Source organism: Cordyceps javanica, chromosome 1, assembly GCF_051103115.1.
Source record: "Cordyceps javanica chromosome 1, complete sequence".
In the NCBI taxonomy this organism is placed as follows: Eukaryota; Fungi; Ascomycota; class Sordariomycetes; order Hypocreales; family Cordycipitaceae; genus Cordyceps; species Cordyceps javanica.
The window spans coordinates 2,428,061-2,446,062 of NC_139295.1; the positions used below are offsets into that span (position 1 = coordinate 2,428,061).

Genomic DNA, 18,002 nt, shown 5'->3' on the forward strand with positions numbered 1-18,002 from the left:
TAGGTTGAAGATGATGAGGCTTGCTGGGGGCGGCTTGTTTGGCTCTGTGGTTCTGTGGCTCTCTGTCAGTACTACCTCCGGATACTGCTAAGTTGTTTTCCATCCACAACCACACCCTCCAAAGAATCAACCACACACACACACTGCAGCCGCATTCCTCTTTATCCACGCTTCGAACATTTGATTCTAACCCGCTGGTCCTTATCGAACCTCCTATCCCGCCTGTCCGGTCACCCCCAACTCTTGCGACATTTTGGCTCGTGACAGTCGGCCACTCAGCTCGTCCAACAAGCCAAATCACGCACATCCTTGCCGTGCTCGCGCCCCATCCCCGCCAGCGATCGCCATGCCTCGCTCCCTCGTACGGCAAACTGATACGCACACGAGCATGTCCTGTTACTTCCGCGCTCCGTCACGGGCAGGTCTGTTGCGACGTGTCGCAACAGGTAGACTTGTGTATGGTCGCGACCCCCCGCAGCCTTGACGAATCCTGACGGCCATGACCCTTGTTGGCATCCTTTTGGTACATCCAAAGCATGAATCACCCCTGCAATATGTCCCTTTGCAAACCGAGGCAGCTCCAACAGCGTCTTTCTTCGACATCGACAACTTGCCATTTGCGCAACCAGTCCATCTCCATCTCTAGACCCCAGCTTCCCGACCCACCAACCTCCCGCATCGTTGCTCTTTTGTGTGCCGACTATCAGCTGCGTCTCCAAATGCCGTGCTTGCGTCGTCCAGCCTGCTGGGGTCTAGATGCCATGTGGTCTGGCGCGTACAACCACCAGTCCGGCGACAACGGGGCGCCGTCGGCCTGTCCAGTCCACATCCTCGCACGCCGGCTACTTGTTTTATCACGGGCGGTACACGGGCTGACCATTCTGTATTCTGTTAAGACAAATTTCTCTTGGTAGCCTGGCGTTCGCCCCAACATCTCAGCTGGCATGGCTCAGCGCCACTCAGACAGCCGACATTCCTATTTGGGCTTGTGGAGATTACTTGGTGTGCGCCACAGCACAATACCACTGGTCTGGGCTACCACGTCTGCCTCACGTTTTGCGCCCCTACCATCGAGTTTAAGGTACAACTTCAATGTCTATGCTGAATTCTCGCCCAAATGCATTTTACAGCGGGGCTGATCCTGACCATCCGGTTGAGTGCTATCAGTACTTGCGGAGTGTGCTGTGCCGTGCAGCCGTGATAAGGCTGCGTACGTCTTGGCGCGGATACAGCGCCTCGAATTCTGCTATGTTCAGAGTTTTTGAAAAGTAATCCGATTTTTTAAATGGCTTTTAAAGCATAGACTGTGCTTAAGAGCTCTTCTGCCTCCAATCATGGCTTACACCCTTCCCTCATTACGAGATTAAGGTGCGTTGCAATTCGTCCCAACCTCGGCAAGGTATAGTCAGCCATGACACTGTGAAGGTATCGATCTCGAATGTAGCGAATTGATAAGGACAGTCAGGACTAGGAAACAAGTAATCTTCCTCGTGTCAATGGCTTGCTGCCTTGAAGTCATCACATCAGCGACCAGGCATTCATCGTATCACGAAGCCCAGCAAATTGCCAATCGCGGCAAAGAAACTACAATGTTTCAAAAGACCGATCAAGATCTCTTTAACTCTACACAAAATGGCAAACATCCATTTGTGTGATTTGCCAGCCAATTCGCCAAGCAGTCGGCCTGACGTCAATATTTCCTGACAGCAATTTGAAGTCTTCCGGGACTGCAATCGTTTACATACAGGTATAACACGTTGGGGACAGCGAGAGCAAAATCCAGCCAATTACGGAATGCACGTTTTAAGGCTGTATATTTCCTATGGCAGGTTTCGTTCAAGAAAGAAAAATATTTTTACCCCGCCGAGCGCGCACAGTGGCTTGTATGCGCCATCACTTACTTGACTTCGCGACCACCTCTGGCAACAGCAAGGTATGCAAACCCTCTATGTGGTTGTCCATCTGATCTGGCATATGGTCTCATGTTCCCATGCAGTCACTAGCCTGTTTGCTGCACGAAACCCTAATAGGTGACACTAGAGAAGCTTTGGCCAATTTACATACCGGAGACACTTTCGAACACCGTTTGTTCCTTTAAGGCTGCCGTGTCAGTCGACTGCAGCCTGATGTGGCCAGGCAGATTTTCCCTCCAGCTCAAGGCTGACCCTGTGAAAGACTCCCGTTATATATGCACAAACCCCGCGCACTTCTCGTTCCATGGCCTAAGGAAAGATGGATACTCTCAAGTAAAGAAAAACACCGAACAGCCCCCCCCGATTGCTAGTAACTCTGTTTCCAGAGCTTACTGAAAACCAGGATGACGTTCTTGGACGTGATCAGTGACTGTGATAAGTATGACACAGAGCAAGCAAGACTGAAAGGATCAAAGCTAACTCTCCAGCTTTCCATATCATCAATGGGAAGTGAATCAAACCTCGCAATTCACAGTATCAGATTTGTGGCGGTTTTGCTTGCCAGGAGATGATCGCACTTTCGGATTACTCGTTCCGACTGCAGTCGCTCAGATGCCTTGGACACCCGAGTTTCAACTAGACAAGTCGTCTCGTACCATCTCTCTAGTTCCTGAGGATAAAACCCAGCTAGCCACGGCGAGTGCCACTGCGATCAGCAGACTGCTGAGCGCGGCGCAGGACGCAGGCGCATTCGCAAAGCTGTCCAACTGGCCAGGCGAAAAGTTTCCAGTCATTGGCTCACCATTTACTTTTGCGATTGATAGAGCTATTGCACCATATTTTGGGATCGTTACCACAGGTGCCCAGTTAACGGCTTTCGTTCGAAACGAGGTGGGACAGATTGACGGCATCTGGCTCGTCAAGCGCGCCGCAGACAAGCCTACATACCCAGGACTGTTGGACAATGCCGTCGGCGGAGCCGTCAAGCATGATGAGACCCCCTTTGAATGTCTGTTGCGTGAAGCGAGCGAAGAGCTGGGACTCGTGGCCGAGGCTGCTGTTCCAGCTGGCACGGTTTCCTGGTTCAACATCAAAGACTCCAGATCAGGGCTGGCGTCCGGACTAGTTGAACCCGGCGTGCAGTATGTCTACGACCTCGAAGTGAGTCCAGAAGTCGAACTGCGGCCTGAAGAACCGGGTATCGAATGGGTGAAGTTGCTGAGCGTCGAAGAGACGAAAGCTGCCCTGAAACGGTACGAGTTCAAGCCCAGTTGCGCGATTGTCATGATTGATTTCTTTGTCCGACATGGGATGATCAATGCCGAAAATGATACACATTTTGCGGAAATGATACCGAGATTACATCGAGCTTTGCCGCTACCCGTCATTTAGATTGTGTAATACAAGCAAGAGTACAATGACAGAAGGGGCGGACGGAAATCAAGTTTATTGACTGATATTGGAGTTCGCATAGAGTGATAGCCGCAGTGGATCAATATCTTCTTTTTGATCCCAACGGAAATGGATGTATGGTATGTATTTAGTATTCTCGAATGAAGATCAACATCATGCCTTCTAATTTCGACGAAGCTGGTCCGACAAGCCGATAATACGCAATGAGCCGTGCTATTCTGCGGCTACGAGGCATGCATGCCACTGTATATTCCTCATAATCAGCTAAAAAGCTCCATCTCAGGAGACTTTTTGCTTTTAGTTCTTGAACCATCCCTTCTCATGACAGTGCTGCATGGCCCCCTCATGGCACAAGTGTCGCGATCAGCGCAAGCACTGGGCCCAGCCCTGCATACTTCTAGCTGCCACTTGATAAGCTTACCTTGCTCCGCGCTCGACAATGAAGAACAGATACACCCTCATAAAGGAACGGCAGTAGGACCAAAATAGTCATGGAGCTCAAAGCTCTTTACCAAAACTGGCGCCAGAGGGCCAAATCGCGAGCCGCCAAGCAGCCCGTCGAACCACACTGTGCCACGCTAGCGACGCTACCTACGGAGCTTCTCGAGCTCATCCTCAGCTACATCTGCAAACACTGCTCCCGACCGGGCGAACTCGAGCTCTCGGATCTGGACGACGGAAAGGTGACGCTAAAGAGCGTCAGCCTGGCATGCCGCGCTCTGCGCGCCCCGGCGCAGGCCTTCCTCGTGCACAGCCTCTGGCTGCGGTTCGGCCTGCGCGGCTATCGCAAGGCCAAGGACGACAGCAACTTCGCCGTCCTGCGCACCCTCATCGAGTGCCCGACCCTCGCCGCGTCGGTGCGCAAGGTGACGCTCGGCGGCTCCGAGCTGATGGTCGCCCGCCCAGGGCGATTCGAGATGCTGCGGGACGTCGAGCCGGGCCGAAGCACGTTCCGCACGGTGACTGCGGACGAGGCGACGGCGGCAGGCTGCGCCGACGAGGTGGCGTTTAACAGACTGACGCGGGATGTTCTTGTGTCTTTGACGCACAACTTGACGAACCTGAGCTTCCCGCTTGGGCTCCGACGTGGCGCCCACAGGGCCACGGACCTGACCGCTGCAGCGTACTTTTCCAAGCAAAACAGTGCAGCCGGCAGTGATGGAAGCTTGCCGAACCTGCAGATCCTCACTCTCTTTCCAGAGAGAGGCGCCGACTTTGTCTTGAATGACCCGCGCATTCGCGTGTTCCTCGTCGCCGCTCCCAACTTGCGCAGGCTAGTGCTTGACCAAGTGCAGGATATGGCCGTGTCCACGGACCGAGACGTAGAACAGAGCGCCGGCGCTACTCATCAGTCAAATACAGACCTCTTTCTGGATCAATTGCCCACCATGCACTCTCTACACTCTATACATTTGCAGAGCTGTATGATAGCTGACGACGGGTCTGGTAGCAACGTCACCGGTCTTCAGACACTCCTCGGCATTGCGCCAAACCTCCGCCGCTTCCAATTTACTGCTGGATTTAATATCAACTTCCACATGCTTGCGGGATCTCGTGTTCTGAATATACTCGAGCCCTTTTACGACACGCTCGTTGACCTAGGCCTCCGCTACAACGCTTCCCTCCCTTACCTACATGGCGGCACGGACAGTCTGCGAGACCTCTCGCTATTCAGTAATCTACAGGTTCTCCGTCTAGACGAGGCAGCATACTGTCACAGCCGCCACCCGGACCAGCCGGAGTCTGACAGCCGAAATCAAGGGTCCGGACAGCCCGTGCCGCCACAGTGCCTGACGAGGATCTTGCCGCCCACTGTGCAGGTCTTGCACCTGGAACTCATGTATGCGTGCACCAGACAGCATGACATGCTGCATCTTGCGGCCCGAGTCGCGGAGGGCCGTTTCCCGAATCTGTCGCACGTCCAGTTGGAGACTGTCATGCAGACGCCGCCTCACGGGGCGGCACGGCTTCACAGCATACATCAGGCAGTCGGTGCCGGATGGCTCAGCGCGTCGCAAGACGAAAACGAGGTTGTAATCGCCTTCCTGGGATCAAAGAATGCCGAAATTTGGATGCGCAATGCCGGGTGTTTTGATGATCTGGATGTCGAAGCCTTTCTTGACCTTGACTAGAGCAACATAATTATGCGCAATGGCCGGCTATATATAGCTTGACACAAACAGCTATCGAGAGGCGAAAGGAAGGCCATTTTACTAGAATGGTGAGGCCTGGAGAGGATTCATTGGTTTGACCATGGAACAAATTGGTCGCTGTCAAGTGTATTGAGGAGAAGAACAAGAAGAAGAAAAGCAAGAACAAGGAAAAAGAAGAGGAGAAACGACCAAAAAATTAACAGATAAGGGAATGGCATCATTTGGGCGATGTACAGAGCCAGAAAGATGATTCGGATTTCGCGATGTTGGGAACAGTCTGTAAATTTACCAAAGAGTAGCCACTAAATCGAAATAGGAAAAAGAGTGATTGTGACCGCGGTCAGGATATTTTACTCTACTACATGTATCGGTTTATTATTTCTTTTTTGATATATGTACGTCTCAGTCTAGCTGACAATATCTGGGCAGGATCCGCGGCTTTGCTACCCCGCGAACGGGTACCGGCGCCGGTGCGGAGTCGCAGAACTTACATCTGTACGCCCACCAGTCGTCATTCTTTTCTCCTTCCTCCGGCGCCGGTAAATTCTGCAACTGCTTGATTCCATTTTACGAGTGCCTTCTGATAGAAATTGGCCGAATGATTGATTCAACGTCGTGATGACTCGACGGATTCCCACTCGTGACGCACCTGTTGCTCAACAGTTTCTACAGCCCGAGTCGCCTGCAATGCCTCGGCCCAGTCAACACGGCATCCCGGAGACGCTCGTGAAGCCTTGGAAGCTCCCTCCGCAGAACATCTACATCCTTCACAACACCAACGTCGTAGATACCGCCAATGGCACAATCATTCCGCTCCAGACCGTCACCCTGCGCGACGGGCTCATCGACTCGGTCCAGCACACGCACAGCTACACATATCCGATCCTCGCGGCCTCGTCCCGCGTCATCGAGGTCGATCTCGACGGCCGCTACCTGTGCCCCGGTCTCATTGACTGCCACGTGCACCTCACCGCCGTCGCCGGTTCCGCCTCGCTCGGCTTTGACGAGAGCGACATGGCCGTCTCGTACTTCCGGCAGCCTTTCCTGTGCCAGCAGATGCTCAGCCGCGGCTTCACGTCGGTGCGTGACACGGGCGGCGCCACGCTCGCGCTCAAGGAGGCCATCGCCGACGACGTGTTCCCCGGCCCGCGCGTCTTCATCGCCAACAAGGCCATCTCGCAGACGGGCGGCCATGGCGACGTGCGCAAGGCGCACGACAAGACGGGCGGCGACTGCTGCCAGTGCGGCGCGCAGTCGTCCATCTCCGTCGTCGCCGACGGCGTGCCGGCCTGCCTCGCCGTCGCGCGGGAGCAGCTGCGTCAGGGCGCCGACTTCATCAAGATCATGGTCGGCGGCGGCGTCGCCAGCCCGACGGACCGCATCGAGAACACGCAGTTCACGGCGGCCGAGATCCGCGCCATCGCCGACGTGGCGGAGAGCTACGGGACGCACGTCACGGCGCACGCCTACACGCCGAGGGCGATCCGCCACGCCGTGGCCAACGGCGTCCGCGGCATCGAGCACGGCAACCTGATGGACGCGGACACGGCGCGTTTCATGGCCGAAAACGACGTCTGGCTGACGCCGACGCTCATCACGTACAAGGCCATGGGCGAGGCCAAGTACGGCGCCTTCCTGCCGCCCGAGAACCAGGCCAAGAACCAGCAGGTCCTGGCGCGCGGCGTCGCCTCGCTGCGCCTGGCGCACGACGCCGGCGTGACCATCTGCCACGGCTCCGACCTGCTCGGCCCGCTGCAGGCGGAGCAGTCGCGCGAGTTCGGCCTCCGCGCGCGGGGCCTGAGCAGCGCCGTCGTCCTGCAGGGCGCGACGGTCAACGCGGCGCGCATGCTGCGGCAGGAGGATGCGCTGGGCCAGGTCAAGGCGGGCTTCGCAGCGGACCTGCTGGTGCTCAACTCGAACCCTCTGGAGGATGTGAGCATCCTGGACGAGCCGGAGAAGAGTGTGCTGGTGGTCGTGAAAAATGGACGGGTGTATACCAGCCGCTGGAGCGAAGTTGCCGAGGACACAAAGGCTCGCAGTGCCATGATCGAGTAGGTGAATGTGAATGAAGTGATGCATGGGAGGGTCGGAGTAATTGGCTTAGGCGTAGAGAGATGTGTGCATAGCAAAGGAGTTCGTGTGACGATGTTAAGGTTCAAGAAATTCAAAGCCTGCAGTGACAAACAGGGTATCGCAATCTTTTATAATTTTGAGCTGTAGCTATACATAGGAAAAGGTTTCTCTCCTATGAATATGCCGAAATATGTGGCCCAACAGTATATAAACGTGTACAAGTTAGGGGTGTGATATTGAATATTGTATTCTCATTGGTATACGTCATAATGTATTTGCATGTATCGCGGCAATGCCGCCCTAGCCCAGGTCCTGAACGCCAATACCAAATTCTATTTTTGAAAGTCCAAGCCGTCTATTCTTCGACCGGCCCAGGACGTCCATCGAGCCACTTGCTCATGTACGGCCCGTCAAGCCAGTAGCCCAGTTTCCTGTAGTAGTTGCGCACGCCGACGCCGGAAATGACGCTGATTTTATCACTACCGTGCTCGTCGCGTGCGATGCGCTCAGCCTCCTCCATGAGTAGCGTGCCGAAGCCCTGGTGCTGAAACTTGCGAGGATCGCGGGCGTGAACGGGCACCGCGGTACCGTAGACGTGCAGCTCGCGAATCATGCTTGTGGGCTGCGCCGTCAACTCTGGGCGGAACGTGTACTTTTCGGTGCACTTGCGGAGTCGCAGAAGGCCGACGAGAATGTCCTGCTTGGGGTCCTCGTACGCCAGGAAAGTCTCCCAGCCGCCGTTGGCGGTGTAATCTCGGCGCACGAGCTCGATTTGATTGGGGCGGATTTTGTTCTTGACCTCATTGACGCCGACCTCGCGGGTGCGGACGTCGCGACACGTGGTGCCAAAATCTTTCATACGGGCGAGGGCCAGCTCCCGCAGGTTACCGTTCTCAACGCCAGACGTGACGAGAGGCATGGGGATATCACGTTGCACGCGGTAAATTCGTGTCCATGGCGGTATCAGCGCAAGAATGCGGGCGACCAGATCAATCAGGCCATTTGGCGTGTAGTTTTGGTAGCGACCGGTTCGCCATAGTTCGTAGAGGCCAGTGCCACGGATAACGAGGGTAGGGTAGATTTTGAGACCGTCAGTTCGGAACGCGGGGTTCTCAAAGTACTCTCGGAACTGGTCGAGATCGCGCTCCATGCCGACATTGGGCAAATCGGGCATCATGTGGCTAACAACCTTGAAACCCGCATCCTTTGACAGACAAAATGTCTCAGCCACTGCAGCAACAGTATGGCCTCTATTGGTGTCGCGGGCGACATCTTCGTAGAGTGACTGCACACCAACCTCCAGACGGGTACAGCCGTAGCGCAACATGTCGGACAGGTGAGGCTGCAGGCAGTAATCTGGGCGTGTCTCGATTGTAATTCCGACGCACTTAACATTGCTCATCTCGGCGGCCTCAACAGCTTCGTCAACATTTGATGTCTGGTAACCGCTGAGGGCATTGTGCAGCTGGGAGATGAAATCTTCGCGATATGACTCTGGCAGTGACATGAAGGTGCCGCCCATGATGATATATTCGACCTTGTCGACCGAGTGGCCAAGCGACTTGAGCTGGTCCACACGGCCACGAGCTTGCTCAAAAGGGTCGTATCGCGCGCGAATGGCTCGCATCGAGGTGGGTTCGTAACCTGTGTAGGACTGTGTGCTATATTCAAAATCGGAGTCGGGGCCGCCAGGGCAATAGACGCAGATATTGCCGGTGTAAGCAATATGAGGACAGCGATGAGGCTTGCACATGACGGCGACGACTGCAATACCAGATGAGGTACCTGCGGCATATTAGCCATTTTACTGTTGGGTGTAGAGCCTGTGCGAGTGAGACACATACGGATGGGTTTGGCGATGAGCTTGTGGAGGATATATTTCTTGTAGTGTTCGGGAATGGCGGCAATGATAGCCGTAAGGGGTGGGATATTTGTCAACTTGTGCTTCTTGGACATCTTGTTGCGCAGGCTGTTGAGGTTGATGTCGCGACTGGGACGACCATTCTTGGTAGCCTCATGGTCCTCGATAAGGGCATTGGCGACGTCGGCACAGCACCGTAGGTACCGCTCGCTCTCGGGGGCAAGGTCGGCACCCTTTTTCTTGGTCGTGGCCGCAGCCGTTACAGTGACTGTAGCGGTCGCCATGATGGGTTTTTGCGATGTTGGTGACGACCAGAATGCGACTGCCCGGATTTTTGACTGTTTGAATCTTTTTTTTGAAGTTGAGATGGCGGGATGTTCTAAGGTGGGGCAAGCATGGGCCAGTAGCGTGGGGCTGTTGTGTCAGCAGAATGCCCTGTAAGAGCGCTGTATCTACTGGTATACCCGCTGTGAAGTGCGCTGCGAGGGTCTTGCGGGGCACCAGCTACAGTGGTCGCCTTCAGTGACAGGGCGTGTGGCTGGTGTGGTGTCCGTGGCGCACCCATGACGCTGTGGCACAGCACCACCGCTATCTACAAGGCGTTTCGGCCGTTTGCCATCTACCGATCCGCAGCCATCGCCGCTCCATCGATGCGGCATGGCGCTTCATATACGGAGCCATGACACTCAAGACCCTTTCAGGACGATTTGTGAAAGAGTCTTCTTATCTTCTTCAGCCGGCACAGTCCGCCTTTAAGGGCCAATAGCTGGGCTGTGAGAAGCTCAAGCTGTTGCCACCAAGTGACGTTCAGGCTTGTTCTCGATCATAGCGCATAGGCTGCGATTGCTACTATAGAACTCGTGAGCTATCATAAAAGCCTCGGATAACTCTACTGTTCTGGTGACTTGGGGGCTGTAAGGAAGCATTCTGTGCTTTGCTAATGTTTGAACCTAGACCGCTACATCGAGCCCAATTGCTCGAGACAGAGTCTATGAGTAGTACGATGTCGCCAGACGCAATATATAGTTCAAAGGTTGACCAACCGGAGGGGTTTTGCCGTGCGACTTTTCGCAAAAATTGACGTAGATATTGCTTGACAAATCTGGTCAGGATACAAATCGACAGCGGCTTTCGAACACTTCCTCGTCGTATACAGAATCTTGCTTCCGCGTGCAGCGGTCATTCTGCTTGGTGCCCTCAGACATTCAAATTTGTCTCTCCCGAAATCGAGGGCTACTCACAATTCTGACAGTCATAAAGTCTCAGTTGTGGTGTAATTTGGAAAGCCTCACGCTAATAGTGTCTCAGATCGTGCTAACGATAACGGCCCATGGGTATGTGCTACGCCACCACGAGGATACTGGTAGTCGAAAATGGCCAGGCACACACTCGCTTGCCCATTGCGGTATCACGGTTGCAAGTTTCGCTTACTTTTCTCTGTTTACTTCGTTTTTGCTACCAATCACTATCCTCTCCATAGTTACCTGACGATAACGAACGATGAGAACCGATGCCATTTCGACGAGTTGGGGTTTACCTTCCGGGCCGGTCGAGCCTGGCTGCTAGTTAGTTACCTTTTCGAGGGGTCTGGTCCTCGTACATTCAGCGTACAGCAATTCACTAAACTGAGGGGTGCAGCGGTCTACATTTTACAACGTCATAGCAGCTCTCATCAGTCATACTCGTTCACAAAGTCTTTCAGGATGCATTCGGCTATGACGGCTGCATGACCCAAAGTATCGCCGAGATGGCATTACAGCGGAAGTGGTGGATAAAAATGAGTCGTTCCACGCTGCCGCGCTCAGGCGAACCTACATAGTGTGAGAGACGCCAGTTAGACATAAACCCGCCAATGGACAACACTTCGCACCCAAATCGACTCGCCAGCGCGACTCTATTGCGCCAGTCGTATCAGTCAGGGCCAGATACGACACTGATAGGACGCACCTAAACGGCCCAGCTCGCCACGAGCTGAACAGCTACCCCAGCCCCTAGTACCTATTTAGCTGGGCGGCGACAGTGTGAGTCGTCTGCAGCGTCTGCAGAGGTGCTCCACAAGCCACTTGCCGGGGGAAACCCGCAATCTTAATAGAAACTTATATCATACTCTCTTCGAAACCTGCATCCCAAAGACGATGTGGAGGGGATGTGTACCCCTCGTATCGGCATATGTCGGCTGTTTTTGCGATCCGGTACCGTCCACAATGACCGACGGGACGAAATAGGTAGGTGGTCGGCCATTAGGAAAAAAAAAAAAGGACCACGGCAGTTGTAAACGAGTCGGACTTTTTGGGGTCCAAATCTTGCAGCGTTGGGCAATTTATTAGCCTGTCTCAGTTCAACCTTGCAAGGCACAAAAAAAAAAAAAACACGCGCCATCGGGGTGTCTTCTGTCGGGAAATGGTCGGATCTCACTCCTCCAATGTCATGGTCCGTTTTCCGCAACGCCGTTGACGTCGTCGCCGAGCTGCAATACCGTCTGTCTGGCTCATATCACTCTGCATCTCACTCTACCTCCACGCACTTCGCCATTCATCGTGTCTCGCCATCAGCACCCGTCTGAACTATTGTTGATGCGTCGGGGCAGGCGAGCGAGCCACCCCAAAAATGGTTGGCATACCCACCAGATCAGTCTCGTGCCTCACCTGCCGCCGCCGAAAGAAAAAGGTATGCCGATTTTCTAGAAGCCAAGTGGCTAGAGGAAACCATGTGTTTTCCGAATGAGTGTACTAATTTTCCGCGCGCACACCAGTGTGACAAAACTGCGCCTACCTGCCTCAAGTGTGAAAAGGCCGGCATAGAATGTGAGGGGTATACCGATGGCCTGGTCTGGGTCAATCGGACAGTAGACAACCGCCCCAAACTGCAAATACGACAGAGACAGCAACAACAGCAACAGCAACATCCAGAACTGTCACAAGAGCGTCAATTAATTCTCCATGACGACTCGTCCACACCAGATGGCAGTAGCCCCGAGTCGGCGTGGATGGCTGATGGTGCCGATGACGCGGCCCGCTCGGCCGACATACTGCTGCCAGTTCATCTGGCCCGCTCGGCCCGCGAGCAGCTCTACATGGGCTACTTTGGCTCGACTTTGCTCGCCGCAGGGACAACAATACCATCGGCCGCGGCTATGAACTTTGCCTCGATGGGCTGGACCAAGCACATCGGCCCTCTATATGAGACGGATCCAGCTGTCAGGTCCGCCGCTATGGCCACTTCCAGCGCCATTATTGCCACTCTGCACAACGACAAGCAACTCCAAGTCAAAGGCATTCAGGCCTACAACAGTTCCGTAATGGAAATGGTCAAGGGCTTGCAGAGAACCAACTGGTATAAGCGCGACGGACTGCTGACGGCGGCTCGCATAATGGCCACCTTTGAGGTGAGCGTGCATTGCCACTGACCTTAGAAAAAATGTAGTCACTGACAGTCTATTGCAGTTGTTATTCATTTCTAAAGAGAAAGACACGCCCGAGCCTTTGGCTTGGCGAGGTCACAATCAAGGACAGCAAGCCATATTTCTGGCACGAGGCCCTTCGGCATTCGCCTCGGGTCCAGCACATCAACTGTATTCTGATGCCCGAATCAACATGGTACTTTTTTTTTTTTTTTTTTTTTTTTTACAAATCTGCTCCGCCTCATTCGCTGGCTAATAAATCCTAGGTCATGCTGTCCATGGGCCAGCGTAAACGCTCCCCTTTTGCTAGCCCTGCATGGGATAAGATCCCGTGGAAGAAGCACCCCAAGGCGGTTAAAGATGAGCTCATAGACTTACTGCAAGACATTCCCGAGATCCTCGAGTACATAGAAGAGTTCAAAGTCTGTACTGATCTAGGCCGACGACAAGACCTCGAGATGCTCATCATGAGTCGCTGCAATGAAGTGCGCGCAGACCTCGATGCCTGGGCTGCCGACCGCGGCGACTCCCTCCAGCGCTTTGACTGCTTTGCGAATATTGGGCCTCTAGAGCCGCCAAGAAACGACGCCGAGTTTGCGTTCCACCACATGACGGTGATTTACTGGTTTACGGCGGGCATGGTAGCGTGCATCAAAAGCTTCTTCAGTTCGCGACAGGGCGCGGAGCGCATTCCAGAACGACCGCCGGGTTGGTACGCAACTTATGGAGCGGGTGCGGCCGCCAGTACGCCAGGATCAATGACCAACTCGTACGATTACGACGACGCCAACTCGCCCTCTTCTGCCTCGACAGCATCGACGGCCAGCGTGTCCGCCACTGAGCACTACCTGTGGGAGTCGGCCAGCTACGCAACGCGAGAAGTGTACGCCATGGGCTTCTTCTTCACCCCCGATGCGGGCGTCGCGCACTCCGCGGCAGGGGTTATGTCGATGGCTGTGATGCTACGGTACTACTTACACCCCGCCGCATTTTGCATCCTGGGCAGCGAGGTCGAGATACTTCAGAGCCTGTACAAGGTTCCAATCATGGGCGTCCCCATAGGCCAGCTGTTGCGGCGGATTCTCGGCGGCCAACTACCACCGTTGGTGACCAACATCAATGGTCCCAGAATAAGTCATGGGCTGGGGTGGTTCTGATTGTGGTCCGAGGGTTTTCGGCGCGCGGCGTTTTCTTATTGTGTGTAAATCTAGCTATTTGTCATCTCTGCGACTTCATGGCGATGCGCCTTTGTTTCTTGTTTCTTGACTTTTATTTCTTCTGCCTGGCTTTTCTGGATTGGACTGCGATACATAACTTGGCCGTAGATGGCCTCACGAAATGATGAATGATACAGGAAGGATGTCATAGATATAATAGGAAACAACTACGGGAATTCACAAACGCTTGTATTATGCCGCTTTGCTTTTTTTTTTTTTTTTGGAAGGCACAAGGGACTCGGTAAAATCTCTGCATCGATTATGACGAGCTGCAGCAACTCTCATACACCCGTTTCGCTCTAGATTGACCATGATTTAATTGCATGACATTCTGAAACAGCAGGATCGAGCACTTGTCGAATATGGTAGGCCAGTGCAGGGCTTCTCCGCCACGAGGAGGTATTTAAGCCTTTCGCCCCTTCACTCGAACGTTGGATCAGCGGCTTGCGATGCAGAAGCTCTCCCACGTACACACAAGATTTGTGCGTATGCTTGCATGACCATGCGACGCGGTGCAACGCTGCAAGGATTACTATTGATCAATTACCTGCCGTGATTGGTGGTTGATGCTGGCTGCAGAGGATCCCTTTTTTGCTCCGCCTCACAAGCTGGGCAGCAACGCCCGGAGCCGGCTCCGGTAAAAACGGATTGTGTATACATACTCTGACAGGAAAAAAAGATAGCCCGACGAGTAACGTCTACACTCGATTCTCGCCATCCGCCGAGGTCTCTTTTTTTTTTTTTTTTTTTTTTCTTCGCTTCTTGACAACGGCAATCAGATGCAAGGAAAAGAGGAAAACAAACTTCAAAGGCCAAAGCAAGAATGACGTCAGTGAGGCGGCTGGGCTAGACGACTAACAACAATAAGCTTCTAACCGATTTGGAAAACGGATGCGGAATTTCTTTTCCCATCTCAAGTTTTTGCCCATCCATCGGTTCACGAACAACGATGGGCCGCACGCACAGCAGCAGCAGCAGCAACGGAATCGCACCTTGAAAGCACATCAATGACGGAGCAGCCGGCGGCGGCGGAGCCGCAGCAGTACCGTCCTCCGCGGCCACTGCTGCCGGCGGCCAGGAAACACGACGGCTCGCGCGTGGACAGGCGAGGCCCGATGCCGAAGCCGCCTCACACAGCCGCAGCCTGTGATGGCTGTCGAAAGCACAAGACCAAGGTAAGCTACGCTGGATAACGCTTTTAGGCCCCTTTCCTCATTTTCATTTTTTTTTTTCTTTTTTGTCTTTTTCTGGACCCATCAACTTCGCCACCCGTCGCGACGGGGAAAGAAAAGGAGGCAAGGGGGCGGCAAAGCAAGGAAGAGGGCGTGTTTTGGAGTAGCCGAGAAGCGGGTGGTGGCGTCTTGCGAGAAAAGAAAGGAAAAAAGAGAAAAGACACATGAATACTGAAACACACAACCGATACAGTGCTCCGGTGACAGACCTACTTGTCGGCGATGTGCCTTGCGGCAGATTGAATGCCGCTACTCGGCCCGGCCCGGCGAGACGGAGGCGCAGGCGCTCCGACGCGGGTACCGGGCGCTGCGCGCGCGCGCGGGCGAGCACGAGGAGGTGGTGGCGCTGCTGCGCCGGCTCCCCGAGCGGGACGCGCACGGCGTCCTGGCCCGCCTCCGCGCCGGCGCGCCGCTCGCCGCCATCCTCAACCAGCTCACGGCCGGCGACGCGCTGCTGCAGATGGCCGTCACGCCCGAGACGCGCCTCCGCTACGTCTTCCCGTACCGCGCCGAGATGCCTGCCAGCTGCGGCGGGGACAACCCGTATCTCGACACGCTCCTGTACGAGGTCACGTCGGCGCTGCCCGCATTGTCCTTTTCGTCGTCCTCGCCGTCCTCGCTGTCGTCTCCGGCCGTCTCCGCCAGCTCCTTCGACGACGACGGTGCCGGCGCCGGCAGACGGCGACTACTGGTGCCCGAAAGACGATGGCGGCAGCAGCAGCAGCAGCAGCAGCAGCGAGGCGATGCCGGTTCGCCGCCGGCAGGAGAAACGGACAACGCGGCAGGGCCCAGTCACGACACCCTGTATCTGAGCCCGTTTCACGCGGCGCAGCTGCTGGAGCCGCGCCTCACGGACGTTCAGATGGCGCCGTGGACGCGGGTGTGCGACGACGACGCGCTGATGCGGGAGCTTCTCGAGGTATTTTTCCGCTGCGAGTACCAGTTCACCTCGGCGTTTCACAAGGACTACTTCCTCGAGGACCTGGCGGCGGGCCGAACCGAGTTTTGCTCACCGCTGCTGGTGAACATTGTGCTCGCGTATGCTTCGGTAAGCAACCAAGATAAACGTTCGAGGGGGCGCGCATGGGTGTTGCGTGGTGCGCGGCGTGCGGCGGGTTAATAGCAAGGTTCCGTAATTGCTGATGCGTGTTGCTTTCTTTTCCTTCTTCTTCATTATCTAGGTCTGCAACCCGAAGCTACCAAAGCGAGCAGAGTACTGGAATCCCGAGACTCTGGCGTACCGCTTCCTCGCCGAGGCGCGCCGCCTGTGGGAGCTGGTGGCGGGCAAGCCGCACGTCACGACGGTGCAGGCGGGGATCCTATTCAGCGTCTTTTACAACCTTTCCGGCCTCGACGAGGTCGGCCAGGCGTACCGCATCCGTAGCGTGGCGCTCGCACGCGAGCTGGGCATCATGGACGGCCCGGACGCGACGGAGCCTGCGCGCACCCAGCGAGGCAAGGCTTTTACCGCCTGGACGCTATACAACTGGGAAACGTACGTATTATGACGCGAGGTGACCACTGGCAGCTCACAAAGTGCTAATTCTTCCTCTTGTCGATTTATTTCTTCTTCTCTGCAACAGTCTTGTGGCGTTTTCGTTTATGCACACGCCTCTTGTCGAGGAGGTCCCAAAATGCCCGCTGCCGGACGCGTCAGAAGACCCAGATTGGTACGGCCAGCTGTGGGCAAGGTACCCGTCAAGCCCGACACTCATCTCGCTGCACTTTGAGCTCTTGTTTGAGAGAAAGACGCAGTTTCGTATTATTATGAATGAGTTTTGCAGGGAGGCGTACGGCTCGTCTCTAGGCGTGAATCATTTCAAGGCTGAGGGACTACGGCGCAAACTGCAGCATTGGTTCGAGCTCTTGCCTGAATCGCTGGATCCCAGAAATATCGTGCTACCAGCACAACTGCAACTACAGTGAGTCCCGGCGGGCGTGGGAATACTCTAATCAAAAGAGGCCATGGCAGTCACTAACACCCGTCACAGCATGTACTATTATCACTTACTACTGAGCATCTACGCGCCTCTCCTCGACGCCGCCGTCGCGCCGTACCAACACACGCCAGAGGAAGTCGTGGCATCATCACGCAAGTATATGCACACGCTGATGCGGATCTACTTTTTACGGCACGGGTACGAGTCGATGGACTTATTCATCGTAGTCCCGTTCATGTTGGTGGCGGAGGACTGCCTTGAGCGGATAGCGGCGGCGGGAGCGACCGAGGGCGAGCATGAGGACGATGCGGCGCTCGAGGAGCTGCGGGCGACGGTGATGCTCATTGCTAAGGGCCTGCACGACCAGCGGCACAACCACTACCTGGCTGAGGTGCTGTGGCGCGTGCTGCGCGGCAAGATGCGGCGCGCGGAGCTGGTCCTGCTTCGGCGGGTGCTGAGCCTCGACGATGGCGGGGCCGGCGACGGGCAGAGCAGCGAGCGGGAGGAGCCGCAGGAGATGCTGCAGGTGGTGCGCAGTCACTGGCCGGTGAGCGTGGTGAAGAGGAAGGAGGACTTGGAGTCCAAGGTGCTGGGAAAGCTGGTGGAGAGCTACGCGCATTTGAATGTGGGCGGTGGTGAAGGTGATGGCGACAAGTTGACGAAAAGGCGATGACACGGTATGGCGATTTGGAGAGAAGGACTGGATGATGACGATGATGACGACAATGAGATGATGATGCTGTTATCACGGCTTTGGAGATGCGTCGACCTCCCGGGCCTAAATTGCTAGCATGTTAGGG

General features: G+C 55.1%; 6 protein-coding genes across 6 annotated transcripts; 5 read left to right on the forward strand and 1 right to left on the reverse strand.

Annotated features, from left to right (window-relative positions):
* Window positions 1–2,525: 2,525 nt before the first annotated feature.
* V2A60_000731 (NUDIX hydrolase) lies at window positions 2,526–3,305 on the forward strand (the record flags this gene model as incomplete). Its single annotated transcript, XM_083252098.1, has 1 exon — window positions 2,526–3,305. The coding sequence occupies one exon, from the start codon at window positions 2,526–2,528 to the stop codon at window positions 3,303–3,305; it is 780 nt and encodes a 259-aa protein (XP_083108224.1).
* Window positions 3,306–3,817: 512 nt separating this feature from the next.
* Window positions 3,818–5,458, forward strand: V2A60_000732 (uncharacterized protein; the record flags this gene model as incomplete). Its single annotated transcript, XM_083252099.1, has 1 exon — window positions 3,818–5,458. One exon carries the CDS (start codon window positions 3,818–3,820, stop codon window positions 5,456–5,458), a length of 1,641 nt encoding a protein of 546 aa, XP_083108225.1.
* A 708-nt stretch (window positions 5,459–6,166) lies between these two features.
* V2A60_000733 (metal-dependent hydrolase family protein) lies at window positions 6,167–7,534 on the forward strand (the record flags this gene model as incomplete). Its single annotated transcript, XM_083252100.1, has 1 exon — window positions 6,167–7,534. One exon carries the CDS (start codon window positions 6,167–6,169, stop codon window positions 7,532–7,534), a length of 1,368 nt encoding a protein of 455 aa, XP_083108226.1.
* Window positions 7,535–7,907: 373 nt separating this feature from the next.
* V2A60_000734 (Elongator subunit ELP3) lies at window positions 7,908–9,697 on the reverse strand (the record flags this gene model as incomplete). The annotated part of the gene is made up of 2 exons (XM_083252101.1): window positions 7,908–9,337; window positions 9,397–9,697. The coding sequence occupies 2 exons, from the start codon at window positions 9,695–9,697 to the stop codon at window positions 7,908–7,910; spliced, it is 1,731 nt and encodes a 576-aa protein (XP_083108227.1).
* Window positions 9,698–12,020: 2,323 nt separating this feature from the next.
* V2A60_000735 (Zn(II)2Cys6 transcription factor domain-containing protein) lies at window positions 12,021–13,970 on the forward strand (the record flags this gene model as incomplete). The annotated part of the gene is made up of 3 exons (XM_083252102.1): window positions 12,021–12,080; window positions 12,166–12,798; window positions 13,080–13,970. The coding sequence occupies 3 exons, from the start codon at window positions 12,021–12,023 to the stop codon at window positions 13,968–13,970; spliced, it is 1,584 nt and encodes a 527-aa protein (XP_083108228.1).
* Window positions 13,971–15,037: 1,067 nt separating this feature from the next.
* Window positions 15,038–17,875, forward strand: V2A60_000736 (Zn(II)2Cys6 transcription factor; the record flags this gene model as incomplete). Its single annotated transcript, XM_083252103.1, has 5 exons — window positions 15,038–15,205; window positions 15,456–16,310; window positions 16,444–16,757; window positions 16,846–17,184; window positions 17,254–17,875. 5 exons carry the CDS (start codon window positions 15,038–15,040, stop codon window positions 17,873–17,875), a joined length of 2,298 nt encoding a protein of 765 aa, XP_083108229.1.
* Between the last annotated feature and the right edge of the window lie 127 nt (window positions 17,876–18,002).